Source organism: Natrix helvetica (genome assembly GCF_964273705.1).
Source record: "Natrix helvetica genome assembly, chromosome: 3".
Classification (NCBI taxonomy): domain Eukaryota; kingdom Metazoa; phylum Chordata; class Lepidosauria; order Squamata; family Natricidae; genus Natrix; species Natrix helvetica.
This window is the reverse complement of record NC_138549.1, coordinates 111,165,235-111,180,877: the sequence shown is the minus strand read 5'-3', so window position 1 is coordinate 111,180,877 and position 15,643 is coordinate 111,165,235. Positions and strand designations below refer to the sequence as shown.

General features: G+C 36.5%; 1 protein-coding gene across 1 annotated transcript in view; it reads right to left on the bottom strand.

Moving 5' to 3' along the window:
- The window catches only part of EPS15 (epidermal growth factor receptor pathway substrate 15), a 55,087-nt gene that overhangs the window by 2,649 nt on the left and 36,795 nt on the right, over positions 1–15,643 (bottom strand). Inside the window, exons 14-24 of the mRNA XM_081946736.1 lie at positions 15,147–15,308; positions 13,431–13,628; positions 12,274–12,471; positions 11,434–11,511; positions 9,798–9,888; positions 7,895–7,930; positions 7,334–7,461; positions 6,545–6,614; positions 2,924–3,000; positions 937–1,093; positions 250–416 (exon numbers count right to left, since the gene is read on the bottom strand). Of these exons, the coding sequence (XP_081802862.1) occupies positions 250–416; positions 937–1,093; positions 2,924–3,000; positions 6,545–6,614; positions 7,334–7,461; positions 7,895–7,930; positions 9,798–9,888; positions 11,434–11,511; positions 12,274–12,471; positions 13,431–13,628; positions 15,147–15,308 (1,362 nt within the window). The remainder of the gene's footprint in view (positions 1–249; positions 417–936; positions 1,094–2,923; positions 3,001–6,544; positions 6,615–7,333; positions 7,462–7,894; positions 7,931–9,797; positions 9,889–11,433; positions 11,512–12,273; positions 12,472–13,430; positions 13,629–15,146; positions 15,309–15,643) is intronic.

The window sequence follows — 15,643 nt, the reverse complement described above, 5'->3', positions numbered from 1 at the left end:
CAATTATAGCTAGATTAAAACCTCAGAGAACTTTCAGAATTACTATCTAATTGTTGCGTAGTGGTCAATGTGTTACTGGAAGGTTAACAACCAGGTATTTGTCTCCAAATAGATCATGATGATGTATTCTTTAAATAAGAGATTACTAATACAGAGGAACACATTCCCATCTTCAAGGTTTATAGAGTTATATTCACTGTTCTTGCAAAACAATAATTATTTACGGTAAATGAATATCTCCATACTTACAGCATTGAAATTAGCAAAATTGCTGGAATCCATCTCTTTGCCTACTCCACTAGGAGCAAATGGATCAGCTTCCTGTCCTTTGGAGCCATCAGAACTTGGGAAAGGCTGGAAAGGATCATTCAATTTAAAAGATTCTGAAGACTCCAATTTGTGGATAGGTCTTTTTCCTACACCAAAATAATCAGTTAGCATAATTATGAACATGACGATATTTTTTTCAGTATATAGTGTAAGTAATACTACATATCCTAAACTCATGATTTTCTAAAATATTCTAAAGTTACAGGATGAGAGTTTTGAGTTGAAGAGTAGATAATGTTTGCCACGATTTTCATTACATGGATGATTTTGGACATATAAAATGGGAGCTAGCCATCTAATTCAAATGACAGTGTTCATATTAAAAATGGTTCAAATCAGCCATCCTTATCAAATTAAATTTAGAGTTTTATAGTACTAACACAACAATACGAAGTAACAGCTTCTTTTATAATTTATTGCACTGGACATTTTAAAAAATACAAACCAAAGTTTTAAAAAAAATGAAAACTAGTTTGTAACTAAATTGGGCATTCTTGTATTACAGAACGTGGGGGGAAATATAGGATGCTCCTTTTACAGTTTCATTACATCTGAAAAAAGCTCCATTTAAACCTTAGCATTTATAGATTTCATGCTGTCTCTTACCAGGTGGGGGAGGACAAGGTCTGGTAGGTGTTCCAGTTTTAGGAGGCAAAGCAGGAGGAATATCTTCATTTTTGACTGGAGCTTCCTCGAATAAATTTTTTGTTATAACTATATTGTTAACATTTGCGGATGCATTAAAAGGATCGTCATTGTTCGTCTTAAAAAAAAGACAGGAAATAAACTTCATTATGCACAAGTTGGGGGGGTGTCTTTTTTTAATTTACTGATCATTATAAGCCTCATACTAGTGTTGCACCCAACTGCTTCTTACTAAGCTAGCTATGAATGTCATTATTTGATTCCCGCTGGCCACAGTTTTCCACCATATAGCAATGTTTAATCACATTTTTCACTTTTAAAGTACAGGTAGCGTTCGACTTACAACAGTTTGCTTAGTGACTATTTGAAGTTACAAGCACACTGAACAAAGTGTCATGACCATTTTTCACAGTTATGACCATTGCAGCACCCCCAGGGTCATGAGATTTACATTTGGATGCTTGACAACTGACACACATTTATGATGGTTTCAGTGTCCTGGGATCATGTGACCACCTTTTTCAACCTTCTGACAAAGCAAAGTCAACGGGGAAGCCAAGATTCACTTAACAATCATGTCATTAATTTAACAACTGCAGTGATTCACTTAACAAATGTGGCAAGAAAATCGTGACATGGGGCAAAACCTATTTAACAAATTTCTCACTTAACAATATAAATTTTGGGATTAACTGTGATTGTAAGTTGAGGATAAAGAACTCCCTAATCATACATGCACACTTTAATATTTTCCCTAGAGGTGTTATTTGAAGTTTCCAACTTTATAGTATATTTATAGGACACAGAACAAAAGCCACTCTTTATTTAGCACTATCTTGTTTAGCAACTATTCACAAGCATGATGGTAACAATTATTTAAAAATCATTTTCCAACCAATGCAGGTACTTACAATCAAATTTCTGCACTTGACAATCACTTGCGCTGGAGTGAGAATAATGCTGTACGAAAGAATTTTATCCAGATAGGATGGCAGTAATGAGTGATCTTTGCAGTCTATCTCTTTTTCCCCAAATCATTTTGCTTCCGATTTAAGGAATGGTCACTAAACATGGAGAAGGTGTACTATTTGATAGGGATTTGGAGTCCTCCAAAAACTAATGATTTCTATAGCTACTCAGAGCTCTCATCTTTGTTTATTATGAGTTTATTAAATATTAATGATAGATGCTTGCCACTGTAAAGTCTTTTTGATTTAAATGTAGGGTACAGGTTTTGATCGCTTCTTTGGAAAAAAAAACTATTTTTGTGTAAAATTATATGGCATGTGTGCCCATGTCCATGTCACCCTCAAAGTTGTGTTTCTGCTATATCATTTCCTGTAATGATGATACAGAATTGAATGATTGGGACTCCACATTCAGTTTCACTTTTTCAATGTCAATCCTGCTGCAACAAATTCAAGTCTGGCTTGGCTTAATGAATTATCAAATATGGCTTCAGAAATGTTGAATTTTGACCACTCCAAAGATTGTATTTTGAGAATTGAAGAAGAAAATCAGCTAATCAAAATCAGCTAATGTAGGGGTTCCCAACCCCCCCTATCGGGCCATGGCCTATTCGGGATGGGGCCAGCGCATGCATAGTTGATGTGTGTGAGCAGCACGTATGCACATGTACACACAGCTTAACGTGTAGTTGAGTTGTGTGTGCATACATGCCAGCCTGCTCCTCACATGACCCAGTTCTCCTCTCCCCGGGCTGCCAACCTGCAAAAGTTGGACTGCTGAGCTAAGGAACAAATGCCTATGATGTAATTTCCCATTAACCACAATGCTTTTATTAAGAAAACCAATAATACCATAGTTCATGAGACATAGTTCAAAATGAGAATCAAGTTACTTAAATTACAATGATGTTTGCTGAAGCTTTATTTTGTTCCTGAGCAAATTTATGCTTTGCCCACAAGCATTAATCATTTCAAATTACCTTTGACAAAGTGCTGAAATCAGCAAAATCACAGCCAAATGATTCATTTCCAAACAAAGATGCAAAGGGATCTGTAGCTGAAGTAAGCAAAGGAAAACATAAAGAAAAGAAGGTAAATCTAATGCAAGGATCTAATAGGAGCTAATTTGGTGCAGTGGCAAAGGCATCAGGCTAGAAACTGGGAGATTGAGCTCTAAATATGCCTTAAGCACAAAGCCAGTTGGGTGGCTTTTTGCTGGTCATTTTCCTCTCAGACCTAGGAAGGAGGCAATGGCAAACCACTTCTGAAATTTTGCCAAAATAGTAAGGACGTGTCCAGGCAGGATTTGACACTGATTTGGAGCCACAAAAACAAACAAACAAACAAACATGCAAGATGAAAAACAGGAAACAAATTATTTATTGAGCTCTTTGTATTTTCACCAGATATGAAGAAGGCTTATGTAAAGCTCACTACCACTCAGCTCTCATTATTAATGTTAATTATATGGAATTAAACTAAAATAAGTCTCAGGAATGTTATCAAAATAATTAGAAGTTATTCCAAGAGGTGATGGAAATCATTTTGTTTATTGCGCCCCTCAAAATGTACAATTCAAACTCAAAATCAGATACGATGAGTCTTCAAAATATTTTAGTTTTCTATTTCACTTGTATGCATATTGTTACAATGAAATACAGGATATTTGATGCCATTTCAAAGGCATACTAAACAAAAAAGACTGTGGACTTACAGAAACGTAAGTTACTCTTTCTTTTGGTACAACTTTTCCATGACTACTACAATTTTCATAAAAATAGTAACATTAACTCTTCCTATCATAGTCTGATAAATGACTCAAGTAAGTGTGTAAGAAGGAATACAGTTGCAAAGAGTGCATGAAAAAGATTAGTTGGCAGGTACAAACCCGTCACTGGTGATGTTTGAACTAATTGTATAGATACAATGTCAAAACCAACACACTTGCTGATTATAATCAGTTAGCTTCTCTGGAGCTATATATGATAAGATTTTCTAATGGTCTTAAATAAAAGAAGAACAGGAATAGCCTTCAATACACCAGCAAGAATAACTTAAATATCAAATATTACTATTTAAAAAAAAAGACTGTCTAAACAAAAGTCAGGCTTGTGTTTGTATAGTAATAAGCACTGCATCGAAAAATAAAAGATAAAAACAATTTTGCAGGAATCTCAGAGGAACGTGCAAACTGGACAGAAGCACTACAATCACGATCCAAAATGGCACTTCAGAACAGTTGAGGTTTCCTCTTGTTGATTTAGGATGTGTTGAAATATATTATAAATGAATCATTACCTATTTAATAAGCTAGTGCTAAATTCAGCTCAGAATACATAGGAACCACATGGAGCCTACCTTCCCAAGGTGTAACCATCAAATTGAAACCACACTGATCTGAATAGGGAGAGGAGCCTGATAGCTCATTTGGTTAGAACACTGGGTTAATAATTAGCAAGCCCACATTCAAGATGCAACATGAGCTCCCATCATTTACTCCAGCTCCTGCCCACCTGGCAATTCAAAAGTATGCAAACACAACTTGATAAATAGGTACCACTTTGGTGGACACATTAACAGAGACATGAAAGGAGCCCGCCACCTGAGTGTCTTCGGGGCAACGATGATGTCACCAGCTAATTCTTTCAACCTAAAAGTGCCTCTGTGCTTCTGACATGAAAGCAGTAGCATCTGAATACAAGCTCCAGGTAGCATGAAAGGACAGTTTTGTATGTTTACATAATAAGACATAGTGTCAGGTGTGAAAGACCAGGTCCACACATGAAGATCCAATTAAACTGATTTATTGCTAAACAGTCTATGCCCAGGAATCTTATTCTCAACTAAGGTTACTACCTGTTTGGAGTTAGATAAAGGTTCAAGGGCTTGGACATCCCGTCTGTAGGGATTCGAAACTGATCCCTTTTTAAGCTCTGCCCCCAATACTGCCATTCTTCTCCTACAGATTATTTATCATCAACATATTTGTACTATTGAAGTCCAGTCCACTAGATTGTCTTTTGTGGTTGAAGCTTAGACAAAAACTCTAAATTCTGCACTGCACTTAGTCTAATTCTTAAGAAATAAATTCTCTTCAGAACACATTGCACATCTTGACTCAATTTTTTGAGTTTAAATATGGGATCTGCATTAGTAAAACCTTATGTAATATTATGAACGATTTGGTCATTTTTGGGGGGGGGGAGGAAATGATAAGGCGGCTCAGATGATATTATTTTATGATCTGAGAAGAGTTGATAAGGAAGAAATACTAGCTCAGCCCAGGTAGCATCTAAACTGGAAAAGCAATTTAGAACTTGGTCCAAATATTTATTTAACCCTGAAAACACCAGCATGCAGAAATTCAGCTGTCAAAACTTCAGCTCTCAACTTAGAGCTACTGTATATATAAACAGATTTTCTGGTAACAATAAAATGTTATTTCTGATTGGGAAAGAATAGGAACGGGGGAGTATCCAGAAAAGTTCTGACTATAAAATCTTCTAAAGGTGAAACTGTCAGATACTGGAAGCAGTGTCAGAATCTGCTTTTACTTCTGGTGTGTTAAATAATTCCTCAGATCTTAAAATGTTTAAATCCTTGTCTGACTTTGCTGTTCGGCATGACAACATTATATCAAATTTGATGCTTTCAAAATATAATAATTAAACATCACTGAATCAAATATTTTTGAAAACTGATAACCAAAATCCATTACATAATCACATTTGATTATAATGCTAATCACATTTAACACTAAGGATTTGAAATGAACTATAATTCTTCGGTTGAAACTAATAAAATTTAACATGTTTACAGAAGTTAGTCAGAGTTAAGAGAACACAAAAATGTATTCTGGCAGATAGTCATGCCTAAAATTATGAAACACATCACACAATGGATTAAATGTTTAGTTTTGATTGAAAAATAAAGTAATTAAGCTATTAAAATTATTAATTTGACTGAGCTTGATGCTTTTTAAAACCTAAAAAGATGCAGGTGCATGTAACACAATTAAATATATAGATCTTGTCTTGCTCCTAACTAGGGGATTTTAAAATATAGCCCAGGATTCTTCAAACATGGCAACTTTAAAACTTGTGGACTTCAACTCCCAGAATTCCTCAGCACTATGGCTGGCTGAGGAATTCTGGGATTGAAGTCCACCAGTTTTAATGTTGCCAAAGTTTGCAGACCCCTTATATAGCCTATGGACAACAAACTCCTATGGACATATTACTTGGTATCTATCATATTCCCCTCTAACATTACTTTCTTTTAATCTAACAGGAATTTAAAAGGAAAATTGTTGAACTGCATATTTTCAGTAGCATGCTTAACAGACAATGGTAGCCATAATCCAGTATTCTGAAAATGAGCAAATTTACCTTTGAAAGAAAAAAAAAAGTAAAGTAAGTTGGGTCTGATTATAAGGAGGAGGTATTGTAGGAACTGTCTTCTCTCTGCTTTCTAGTAAAGGATCCTTGGTAATCCATGCCCATTGTGAGAGCCATTTTGAGTAAGTAGCTATGATGTACTCTCAAAAATCCAAATATGCCTCACATCTCAAATAGGTTAAGATTGTTATTATAATTTCTTACCTGGATCACTTGATGCAGTCACAGTAGTTCCACCAGGAGCAAAAGGATCATTATGTTTCAGTGTTTCTGTCTAAAATTTAAAATTCATTAAGTGCAAATTCTTAAAATGAAACATGCTATTCTTTACCTAAGTATTAAGAGAGAAATCTAAATGAAAATTAAATTGTATTTGAATAATTTAAAATACATTCCAGTCATTAGCTTTTCAGAAAGTTATTTTCAAAACTTCAGTATTAAACCGAATTCTATTCTGTTTGAAGCATCTACAGTATAACCCTTTATATATGGCTGCTGGTATCCAACTGGTATCCATTCAGAAGTTATTAAAACACCAACACTGTAAAGAATGCTAATACTCTATCTCTGGTTGTCTATAAACACCAGTACGTTTAACAACTAGGGTTCTGCAAATGTAACACATTAAATTATATGGGCCATAAATTAAAGGATCTATCGATTGTAAAATAAAAGGAAAATGGAGAAGAGTGGTTTTGAGAACTTCCTAAGGCACAACAGTCCTATTTAACCATTGTGAAATCTCATACAATCTAATAATACTACATTTCATTAAATGCGAAGAGACGTAGTGTGTCTAAGCTAAACTTCCATGTGATTTCAAAGATTCATGAAGCTTCTGTGCAAATAAAAGATCAAATGTCTAATGTCTGTAAAATATATCTGTCCATAGAGGATAAGGAACAAGCAAAGTCAATTTATATGAAACCTAATGGAGACATTTCATACCAAAATCTGCCATAATATAATAGTAATCTCTTCTCTCAGACTTACTGTGGAATTGTTGCTGTTGGTTGCACTGAATGGATCAATATTCCCAAAGGGATCTGAGGATGACTGCTTAAAAAAGTTGTCAGCAGCAAAAGGATCTGAACCTTTAAAGGGATCACTACCAAAAGGATCTTAAAGACAACGAAGTGAAGACAGTGTCACTAGAAGGTGTGCTTAGTTATTTCCTATTGTAAATATCACAAAAAACTATAAAATGAGCCCAACTTTACTATTATATTGGTAGTTTATGCATTTATCAATTAGAACATTAATGAATATTCCATGTTGCATATTGTTCCCCAAAGTAAAGGCTACTTCAACATACTCAATTTTTAAATGTACATGAGCCTTTTCCAAAACGGTATCCTGCCCCTCCAAATGTTTGATCTACAACTCCCATCATTCTAGCCTGCTGATATATTAACTGAAACCAAAATAAGTGGGGGATTTATACAAATAAAGAATTCCACCCCATTATACAGTTCTTAACATTCTTTAATTATGGATTTACATCTTGAAAATTTTGCTTTTAAAAGATTAAAAGGAAAGAAAACAAACACTCACCAATCTTGCCAAATGGATCATCCTTGAAAGGATCATCTATTTAGAAAGTAAAACATTGTCCATAAAAATATTTTTCGGCTTTGTTCAGAATATCAGGACAATAGCAGAATATCAGGCTATGGATAACATATATCTGATTCTGTGCCTGAACCCCTTGAGGAATAGGATCATGGAGCTTTCCAAAGAGCAGAAAAGGCTACAGCAATAGCTTTAAAAAAAATCTTCACAAATATCCATTGATAACTATTTGGACTTTTACCCACTGGAACCAACAGTTTTACCTACTGTTTCTGTCCAGAAACAGAAAGAGTGACAAATGTAGCTTAACTATAGAGATGAGGAACTAGGGCAACTAAGGAAGATGATCTGGTCAGAGATATGAAACCCTTTGGCCAATGGAACTAGGGGTAAAATGTACCATATTTTTTGGACTATAAGACACACCTAGCTTTTGGGGAAGAAAACAAAAATAAAAAATCTGCCTCTGCCTCCCAGCAATTTGCCTCCTTCCAGCAAACCGCCTGGCAGCTTCAGCACAGTCTGATTTAGCATAAGCAGCTGATTGGCGGTTGGATCTGCCTCCTAGAATACCACCTATCAGCTGTCCCAGGTTGTGGGGATCACCGTTGCTGCCCATCGCCACCTATCGCTGCCTCCACACAGCCCATTTTCAGCCTCCGCACATCCCGTTTTGGGCCTCCGCACCTCCCATTTTAGGTTGTGTGTGCCGTTTTCAGTCAGCTGAATGGGGGCACGAAGGCAGCGGTAGACGGCAACAATCTCTGCAGCCTGGAACAGCTGATCGGTAGTATTGCAAGAGGCAGATCCAACCGCCAATCAGCTGCTTGTGCTAAAGCTGACCAGGATGTGCTGAAGCTGTCCAGGCTGTTTGGTGTTTGCTGCAAGGAGGCAAATTGCTTGGAAGCAGAGGCTGAAGGGTGGGGGCTGGCAGATGGGCAACATTCAGTCTATAAGACACACAGACATTTCCCACTCACTTTTGGGGGGAGTGAAAAAAAGAGTCTTACAGACTGAAAAATACAGTATTTTAAATCTAAAACAGCCAGATAACATTCAGAATTGGAATCAGAAAGATAAGTTCACAACTATAAGGAGGAGGAGGAGGAGGCATAGCATAATCAGACTTGCAAGTTATCTTATTATAGCTGATCTCAAAATCTGCTTTAGCTTCCCTGTGGAATTTTACATGCTGCCCATTTCATTATACAAAGTAGCTCTGAATAATTGGTCTCTAATTATCTAATGGAGCTGACATCAATTGAGCAACAATAGATAGATCTTCAGTTATTTAGCCTTTATTTAGTACTGTTTTTTTAAAGGCAAAGTTTTCAAACAAGGACAATTTAACTGGGGACAATAATATATAGGTAGTTCTCAACTTATGGCCACAATTGAACTGAAACTTTATGTTGTTGTTAGAATTTGTTAAGTGATTTTGGCCCCATTTTACGACATTTCTTGCCACAGTTGTTAAGTGAATCACTGCAGTTGATAAGTTAGTGACCTGGTTGTTGAGTGAATCTGGCTTCCCCATTGACTTTGCTTGTCAAAATATTGCAAATGACCCTGGGACACTGCAATGGTCATAAGTATGAACCAGTTGCCAAGTATCTGAATTTCGATCACATGATCATGGAGATGCTGCAAGGTTGTAACTGCAAATAATGGTCATAAGTTGAGGACTACTATACTTAATATCTAACAAAATCTTGTATAAATTGATTTAGTTCAATTGCCTTGTAGAAATCCACTCTCATCAAATGTTGTCTAAAGGCTTCCAGTGAAGTTAAGTGACTCACTGGGTATTTGGTTCAAAGGTTAATTGAAGTATCATTTTGACTCTTTCGTAAGTTGTTAGGGAAAGAAAACTGAACATACTTACTACCAACGAAGGGATCAGACTCAAAAAAGTCCAAGTTGGCTTCTGTGGTCTGATCAGACGGTTGATGGGAGTCTTCACTTACTAGATCCTCCTAGAAGAAGAAGAAAATCTGTTGTTTAAAATAATATATTGTCATTCATCCTATTATACAAGTCACCTCTTTCTTCTAAGTCTAACTAAAGATAAATTCTTTCCCCAAATTAATTAAATCAATATAAAAAAGGATCTCGAGACATTTGTAATTAACCTTAGGCGGTGACGTGCGGTGAGGTTTATGGCTGGTGAGGCTGGTGACATCATCAGGAAGGCGGGGAATGGGACCACGTGTGCTGGAGGCTGAGGCTGATCCCATTCCCCGCCTTCCTGAGCGTGCTCCGCCGGCTCGCGCGCCGCAGTCCTCGAAAGCGACTGGGGAACGACGAGAACCTTCCTGCCTCTGCTGGACTTTGCGCTAGTCCAGCAGAGGCAGGGAGGTTCTCGTCGTCCCCCAATCGCTTTCGTGGCTTCATCATCCGGGAGCGCCGACAACATTTCTGCCTCCGCAGCTCCCGGGCGCGGCCGGACGGAGGTAGCCAGAGTGGCGCCGAGGCAGTCCGGCGGGCGAGCGACCGAGGATCAGGCTGCCTGACCCTCCATCGCTCGCTCGCTCTTTCGTCCGCCCGGACCGCCTCGGCGTCGCTCTGGCTACATCTGTCCAGCCGCGCCCGGGAGCTGCGGAGGCAGAAATGTTGTCGGCGCTCCCGGATGACGAAGCCACGAAAGCGACTGGGGAACGACGAGAACCTTACCCCAGTCGCTTTCGTGGCTTCGTCATCTGGGAGCGCCGACAACATTTCTGCCTCCGCAGCTCCCGGGCGCGGCCGGACGGATGTATATAATATTATAATATTATATATATATATATATATAGTATATAATATTATATACTATTATTTCATGAAGAGAGGTGAGGCTCTGCCTCCCTTGCCTCCCCTGACCGCACGTCCCTGACCTTAGGGAAATCACATCAAAATAAATGAGCTCAGATCCTGTGTACTAGTGAGTGGGTTTCTGCTTATGGATTCACCCAGTTTTAGCATTAGTACACAAACTATTTTAGTCTGACTAATTCATGTGGTCTCATATGGAAAATACTTATGGGATAATGGGAAAAAACCCTACTCCTTGTACAGGTAGTCCGCGACTTACAATAGTGAGTTTAGTTCCACTTCAAAGTTACAATGTCATTGAAAAAAGACTGCTTTTCACACTTATGACCGTTGCAGCATCCCCATGGTCACTTGATCAAAATTTCGATGATTTGCAATTGACTCATATTTATGATGGCTACAGTATCCCATGATTATGTGATCAATTTTTGTGTCTGAACAATGGGGAATCCAGACTCATATAACAATTGTGTTATAACTTAACAGCTACAGTAATCCACTTAGCAACTGTGACAAGAAAGATTGTAAAATTCGGGGGGGGGGGAATTCATTTAGCAAGAGAAATGTTGGGTTCAATTGTGGTCGTAAGTTGAGGACTACCCATATAGGTTCTTGCATATATTTAAGGAGCTTCTCTTACTTGACTTCACAATGATATCACATCAACCTACAAAGAAGTTGTATATTAAAATGCTGTGTAAACGCACTTTTTTGGTCACATCCGATGGCTGTTCCTCTTTTTCCTCTTCTGTATCTACATGTGTTGTTTCAGGACTATTTCTAGCCTTTCAGGGCAAAAAAAAACAACACCAATGAGACATGTAAGTTCTCCCAACAACCGATCTACACTATACTAAGTATAATCTAAATTATACCCAATCTACAGTTTGGGTATAATTTTTTTCTGGTGACTGTTATTTAAGAAAAATTGGCTTGACAAATCTGTATCATGTCATTATCAGGGCATTCTTCACAATGGGTACAACTCTGACATGTAATTTTTAGTATTAATAAAGTTCATACAAACTCTTTTAATCATGGTAAAAGAATCAAACTTTATAAAGAAGAGTTTTACATTATATAACTTTTATATAATTAAATGTGGCTACACTGTATAAAAGGATACAAATACAGAGTTACCTCTAAAGCTGCAATGTAAAATTCTTGTTACCTGTTCAATAAAATCTATAAGCTAAAAATAACTGTGCAAATCTTGGAAATAATTGAGATCATTCACATTTTTCTTTTGGAAAAAGAAGATCTATGGCCCTTACACTGTTTCTCTAATATTATGCTGGACTCTATGTTAAGGCAACTCCCCCACCCTTCCCAAAAAACCCTGTATAACAACACATTCCACCTTCTCTGAAATCTTCAAACTAGGTAATTAGTAATAAGTTATCCAAAATACTTTTGATTAATTCATCAATTTACATATATACTTTGGATTTGTTCTAGAACAAAGCTTGGTATATTTTATTTATCACACTGAAACTCAAGCTTTACCACACAATCAGATTTAAAAAATAATAATCTAGACCACTCACAGGAGTTTCATAATTTACTTGTTCAGAATCTGCTGGATTCTCTCTTTCAGCATTCTCATTTAGGTTAACAGTTTCACTGCTGCTGTTGCTGAGGCTAGAGTGATCTGCATTCCCATTAATCAATATGCCATGTGGTTGGGCTTCCCAGTTAAACTGGCTGTTTTCCAACTGTTTGAGCTCCAGTAATTTTTCTTGCACCTAATAATAAATTTAATATATATATATATTTATATATATTCCACCAAAGAATAAAAATAGAAATTCTGAAAATTGAAAACCAAGGAAAAAGGAAACAATCCAATTCTGAAAAGATTGTGGGAAACTCAAAAAGATTAGAATTCAAATGCTAGATGGATAAAAATATTTGAATATGAATTTAGTAAAAATCAAATGAAAGAATTGACAATAAAAGCAGAAATGGTTAAAAATTGAATCAAAAGGATTGAAAACTAGACCTGGAAATGATCAATTGTGTGACTTTTGACTTAAATATCTGAGTAGTTTACATCCGATTACAGCTAAACAGGTTTATGAAATATTGCATAAAGAAGACATCTTCGATTGGTTAATAACTGGCAACATTTATCTGATTAAAAAAAAATCCAGCAAAAGCAACAATACTATGGAACCTACAGGCCATTAACATGCTTGCCTACAATGTTTAAATTACTCACATTCAAGATTACTTATCCTTCTAGTAGAATAGAAAGGAAATAAAAGGAAAAGCGTACAAAACATCAATTTCTGATTGATAAAATGGTTTAGGAGAATTGCAAAAAGCAATTGCTCAATATTGCTATCAATAAAAAAGCTGTTATATAAATATATATATTGCAAAACACAAACTTCAAAAATAGTGATGGATGACATATAAAACTTTAAATATAAAAAACAGTAACATAAATACACACTTATTTCCCTGTCTCAGGTTAATACTTCTCACTCATCTGAATTAAGAGTACATGAAATTGGGTATTTACACTATAAAAATGTACTATTATGAATGACACACAAAACCAGAACAGGAAGAATTCAGCTTTAACAACTGAATTCAAGTTTATTTCTTAGTTAAATGTAGAATGATAGAATAACATTTGTAACTGAGGAAATCCAACAATGGAAACATGATGGAAAAGAACAATTTCAGAGGGACTTACTGAAGTTATATCTTGTTGGGAGTCTTGAAGATCCTGCTGGAGAGGTGCTAATTGCAATTTTCCTTCCTCCACATTTTTCTCTAACTCTGAAGCTTCTTGTTGTAGCCTGCTGAGCTCTTCTTGGGCTTTACTCAAATCATCCTTATATTCAGAGATTTTTGATTCTTGCTCTGCTATTTCTTTTTTTAGAGATGTAATCTATAAAGTGAAAGATGAATTTAAAGCTAGCTAGCAGTTTTCTCCATCAACATTTTTAACAAGAAAGAGCTAACCAAACCAGAAGCATATCAAAGCCAGTTTGGTTTATTGCAGTGATGCTTAACCTTTTCCGGACTGAGTGCCCAAAATGTGTGTGCGCCTGAATCCCCAAAATGCAATGCCCCCCCACATGTGTTCCAAGGCCCTCCCGCATGAGCCCCTCTCTTCCCGCATGTGCGGCAGAGATCCAAAGACCAGCTGGCTGGTGGGAGGCATGCGTGCATGCGCAGCAGAGTCGAACTGGGGTGACGGCTCACATGCCATCAGAAAGGAAGCTGTGGGCCACCATCACAGGTCTAGTGGGTGAGGCACCAGACTAGAGAGCAGGAGACTATGAATTCTTGGGTCAGTCATTCTCTCTCAGCCCAACTCACTTCACAGAGTGTTTGTTGTAGGGAAAATAGGAGGAGGAAGGTGTGTTGGATATGTTCGCCGCCTTGTGTTATTTGTACAAATAATAAAGGCAAGATAGAAATAAATTAACAAAAAATAAAATATTCCACTGAAGCATACTAATAGTTGCATTATGAGATATGCTTTCATGGCATATTCAAAAAAAGCTGAACTGAATAAACATTATTTTTGCTGTGTCATTTTACCAGATGGCCCAGATAAAATATTCCTGAAATGCAAAATCATGATTTGAGGAACTGACAGTGTGCCAGAGGCTTCCTCTTTCCTCTTGCATACTTCATGTTTGTTTATTCTCAAGTTTAAAATATAAATTAAGAGTGCACTTGAGTTTCCTGCTGGGAAAAATCCCCAGATTTTCCTGTCTCAGCTGTTTCTCTCTCTATTTATTTAATAACAATTATGATTTATTTATTTAAAAATTGATGCTTACAAAGAGAGACGATGTATGAAAGTTTTCAATGAAATATAGTAATCTTTTATTGAAAACATCACCTAAAGGTGATGTAATGCTTAAATTAAGAGAACGCCCTCTGGAATAACTCCATTTTTAGTAGTTTCCTGAAAGCCAGAAGGAAGGAGGTAAACAGCATCAGCATTGCCACAGAAGAGCAGTGCCTTTTAGCTTCAGCTCCCTTATGTCCCAGAAATGTGGAGTTATAATTACTCTTTCCTTACTGAATCTGGTGGTTAAGTTGTTGCTCTTTTCTTCTTTTTCTCTGATTCATTTTTTTCCTTTGGTTAATTAATAAAGGTCAGAGACATGACAATGCAAATATAATTAATTTAGCTTTCACAATGAATACATTAATTAAAATGCTTGAAACTCTAAACCCTGTAACCCAACAGAGTATTAACAGTAGTCTAACAACTTCCACAGCAATCAAATCAACAATGATGTGGAGAGGTTATTTATTTTTAATACATTTATTTCTATGCCAATCTCTTTAAACAAGGAATCCCTAAGTATATACATCACATATACAATAGTCCCAGTGAAACAATGAGGAAAATGCACCTTTCTATAGCTGAGGTAAAAATACTCACTAGATCAACTTCTTCTGTACATTTCTGCCGTATCATACTAAGCTGCTCTTCTAACCAGGCTTTCTCCTCATCTAGACCATTCAGGATTTCTTCTGCCTCCTGCTTCTGAGTCAAAAGGTTCTGCAAGTTATTGCTCTCCCTCCTTACTTCATCTTGAAGATCCTGAAAAGTGAAAAATACAGGCCTGCATTTCTTCTTAAAACATCCATCATGTGATGTTGTAATGATTTTAACTTTCTGATGTAAGATGGAAGGAAGAGGATGTGAACAGGTAGGTGCATATTTGAAAAATTGAAAAAAAGAAGATAGTCTCAGCACACATATTATTTCACGAGGATTATCATGAACAAAGCCATATGAAATTTATAAAATAAACACAGAAAAGTAAATCAAAATAGAAGGTGGACGGGTATGAGAAAGAAAATGACGAACTGAAGAAAAGCAATACTTAATCAAAATTACTGAGAACATTTTTCTCTTAGTAGCAAATGTAGTGC